Source organism: Canis lupus, chromosome 1, assembly GCF_011100685.1.
Source record: "Canis lupus familiaris isolate Mischka breed German Shepherd chromosome 1, alternate assembly UU_Cfam_GSD_1.0, whole genome shotgun sequence".
In the NCBI taxonomy this organism is placed as follows: domain Eukaryota; kingdom Metazoa; phylum Chordata; class Mammalia; order Carnivora; family Canidae; genus Canis; species Canis lupus.
The window spans coordinates 108,939,443-108,943,485 of record NC_049222.1 but is presented as its reverse complement, the minus strand read 5'-3'; the positions used below and the strand labels follow the sequence as shown (position 1 = coordinate 108,943,485).

General features: G+C 60.7%; 1 protein-coding gene across 1 annotated transcript; it reads left to right on the top strand.

Annotated features, from left to right (window-relative positions):
* The first annotated feature begins 2,037 nt into the window (after positions 1-2,037).
* LOC119870318 (tetra-peptide repeat homeobox protein 1-like) lies at positions 2,038-3,696 on the top strand. The gene is made up of 3 exons (XM_038525544.1): positions 2,038-2,062; positions 2,509-2,675; positions 3,232-3,696. The coding sequence occupies exons 1-3, from the start codon at positions 2,038-2,040 to the stop codon at positions 3,694-3,696; spliced, it is 657 nt and encodes a 218-aa protein (XP_038381472.1).
* Positions 3,697-4,043: the final 347 nt, after the last annotated feature.

Here is a 4,043-nt window from a genome sequence, read left to right as displayed (position 1 = left end):
TATGGTTAGAGCTAAATAACATTCCAGTGTGTGACTATACGGCATTGTATGCCTTCATCAGTGGATGCACACTTTGGTTTATCTCCACCTTTTTGCTATTCTGAATGGTGCTGCCTTGACTTTCCTATATTTGAATTCTCTATTTTCATAGCATAGGGGAGCTTATCCATCCATTCACGCCTCTGTTGGACAAATGAGTTGCTAGACAGCGAAATCTAGGAGGCAGGGGCATTATTTTCTTGGTCAAAACTGTGTTCCCAGAGCTTTTATGAGGTGTCCTGCCTGTTTGGTGCGGTGCTTCCCACTAAGGAACCCTAAGTAGAGGATCAACATTATAAGCTAGACCTACAAAAACAATGTTCATATGCTTTGTTTAATTTTGAACTTGATCTTCTGTGTAATTTCCGGCTCCCTGCCCCATTAACCTTGTCAACTGTGCTCTGACCCCCAAGGGTCCGGCTATACAGCACGGAGTTACCCAGGGTCTGGACAGAGCACGTGCACCTGCTGTGTCCTCTGCTGAGGTCTGATGATCTTCTGCTCAAGGGCATTGACAGATAGGATCAAATTTGTCTCAAAAACCTCCCTGCCAGGGCGCCTGGGTGGCTCAGTCTGTTAAGCGTCTACCTTTCACTCAGGTCATGATCCTCGGGTCCTGGGATCGAGCCCCATGTCGGGCTCCCTGCTCAGCGGGGAGCCTGCTTCTCCCTCTCCTTCTGATGCTCCTCCTGCTCGTGCTCTCTGTCAAATAAATAGATAAAATCTTTTAAAAAACCCCACCAAACCACCCTACATTACAAAAGCAGGAGAAGGCCAGATTCCTCATCCCCCATCCACCAATCCAGGCATGACCCCTCTTCTCAATCTGTGCCAATCTACCAACAAAATATTACATTTCATTTCTTTTAAAAATGACAGAGAAGGTGGCCTCCAGTCACATCTTCTGGACCAAGGAAATTGCTAGATGCTCCCTTGTTGACAGCAGAGCCATTGACTTGGCGACTCTCCTGTGCCCACCTGCCCAAAAGAGGAGGAAAAAAAAAAAGATAAATTAAGGCAAAATCTTGCCAGAAAGGAGCATGTTATATGTTAACTACTTGAATTAAAAAAAGAAAAGAAAAGAAAAAGGAAAAAGAGCAGCAAGGAAGGAGCGCGAATGTCCAGTCATGGTAGAGCCACCTGAGGCCCCAGGCAGTTCAAGGAGCAAGACAAACCTCCAACACCAAGTCCCCTTTGCTTTGCCTCGTGCTGTTCCATCACCTCTGCTGTTCGCCAGCGTTGGTGAAAATAAAGGCGGTCCCCGGGGCCTGGGCCTTGGAAGCCGGGAGTCCCGGGAGGGCCCTGCGCCGCGAGGAGCCCCGTCTGAGGTCTACATGTGGGTGCGGGTAGCTCCAGGGGCTGGTTCCCGGGGCCCCAGGCTCCTGCGACCTGCGCACAGAGCAGCCCCCCTCATTCATTCACCAAGAGCCAGGGGCAGCCGTCCCCCTGCACCCCCCCTGCACCCCCGACGGCCTTCATCCCACAGGAACTCAGGGACCTCAAGGCACCCTGGGGGCCAGCGTGGACGTGGGGGCCACGTAGAGAAGGGACCAGAAGGTGAGAGCGGTGTTGGGGGCAAGGGGAGAGGCCCCCGGACCTACCAGGCGGGAGAGGATGGAGGCTGGACCTGGAAGTGAGGGACTGGGGGTCCCAGGACTGGGAAGGGATGGGGTGACACCAGGGGCCCTTTCCTGAGATGGGGACCCGCCCCCCCCCTCACCGCACGATGCGCACCGTGGGTTTCCCCCGGGCTAGAGCCCCCTGAGGGCGGGGCCAAGGCTGTCCTGCCCCCGAGGTCCCAGCCCCCCCCACCCCCAGCTCAAGGGGGAAAGGATTAATCACTCACTGTGACTCCTCCGGGGGCGGGGCTGAGGGTGGGTGAGAGAGGGAGGGTCCCGGGACCCTTGGGTGTGTCTGGGTGGGCACAGCTTGGGGGTGGGATTTAAGCCCGGGTCCTGGGGCAGCGCCTCACGAGCAGACAGCAGAGCTGCGGAGACGATGCAGGAGCCAGGCTCTCCCTCGGGTGCGCCTGGGCCCGGGGCGGGTTGGCGGGTTGGCGGGCTGGGGCTGGGGCTGAGGCTGGGGCTGGGGCTGGGGCTGGGGCTGGGGCTGCGGCTGCGGCTGCGGCTGCGGCTGCGGCTGCGGCTGGGGCTGCGCAGGCCTTCTGGGCGTTCAGAGGGGGCATCCTCTGTCCGGGCGGGGGCATCCCACCCTGCGCTGGGGGGACTTGGTGGACCTGGGACGTTGGATTACCAGGCAGGTACAGGGAGTTGGCTGGAAGGTGGAGAGCCAGGACCTGAGCCCGGGGCGTCTGGTCCACATGCCACCCCGTGTCCACAGCTGTGCCCCCCACACTCTGTCCTGAGCCTCCCATGGGCTCACAAGGGACTGGCCCAGGCAGAGGAAGGGTCTTGGGCCAACTGGGGGCCGTGTCTGTGACTCACCTGACCCTGTTTCTCCTTCCACCAGGCCCCGGGCTGACCCCAAACCTCCGGAAGACCCGGAGGGATCGCACCGTGTACCTCAAGGAACAGCTGCAGGAGCTGGAGAGACATTTCATGACGAACCAGTACCCTAGCTACCAGGAACGCTTGGCCCTGGCGGCCAGGCTCCATCTGGAGGAGCACCAAGTGCAGGTATGACTCTGGGTCCCCCGGCACCCCCTCCATGTCCCCAGTCTTCCCAAGATCCACCGGGAAGGTGGCACTTCCTGGGGCCTGGGCTCCTGGGCCACCTCCCCGTCCCTCCCGGGCTCCAGCTGAGCAGACTGAGGCCAGAGGTCCCAGTGCTGCCCTGGCTCTCACAGCTAGCAAGGGGCCCCCCGTGTAGACCCAGGGCTGGACCCCGAGCTCACCCCAACTCCCGTGCTGTACAAACCAGTCCAACACCATCCTGCCCAGTCTGAAACCCTGCTGGGTCACCAGGCACCAGAACTCAGGGCCTCTGAAGGTGGGGGACCCTCTGGGGGAGGCCCCTTCCTGGCCCCTGGGCTCCGTGGTGTCCAAGCCCTGCCCCTCCTGCCTCTGCACCCTCCCCTGCAGCCTCCTGCACCCGGCACCCCAGGGGCCTGGAACTGGGCCTGGGCCATAGGGAGGGTAGGAGGCCCACTGTTCTCCCGGGAGCAGCCCCGCACCTGGGCCAGAGGCAAGCCCTTCTAAAGCTCCTCCTTGTCCCCTCTGTCCCTCCCTCCAGGTGTGGTTCAAGAACCGCAGAGCCAAGCACTCCAGGCTGCAGGGACTGCCTAATGGACGAGGTCGGGGAGCCTGCGCCGTGCCCATGGACCAAGACCCCCCCACCCCTGAATCTGTCCTAGACCCTGTCCCCACCTGGGCCCGGGTTCCTGTCCCTGCTGGCCCTGCTTTCCCAGGGGACCCAGGCATCTCCAGCTCCCCTGTGCACAGCCCCGCGTTGACCCCTCAGGCAGCAGAGCCCAGTGTCTCCAGCCTCGGGCCCACCAGGCAGGTCCCTGGGCAGGGCTCCCAGGGACACATCCCCGCTGCCCAGGCCCCTGTCCCAGCCCTGGACCCGACTAGGCCTCAGGGCTCCTCCGCCTCGGACTTCCCGCCTGACCCCATGCTGGCCCCCGATTTCACAGAGCTCCTCTCGCCCCGAGACCCCTTGGAGGGACCTCCTTTCCCCCTGATGTCTGGATACTAAGAGGGAGATGACCCTGCCGATGACAGTGACTCAGACAGTGTTACTGAATTCATAGGGGAATCTGTTCCCGAAATGTCCTGCAGCTTCGCAAGGGACAGAAGGGACTAGGGTGTCCGCTCTCTGCGAACGCACGTCCATGTGGGTGGGGACAGCACTGCGTCCGACTGCACCCCGGATTACTCCTCTGCGGCAGGAACATACCCCCGTTGATCTACCTGCCGAGGTGGCTTTTGTGTTCACTGAGTGGCCACCGCACGTCGTCGTCGCGCTGCTACGAGTATCCCCACCGGGCTACTTAGTACGCACGTGGGCATTTCTTCGGATTCCCAGGTGTCGCATGGAACCTC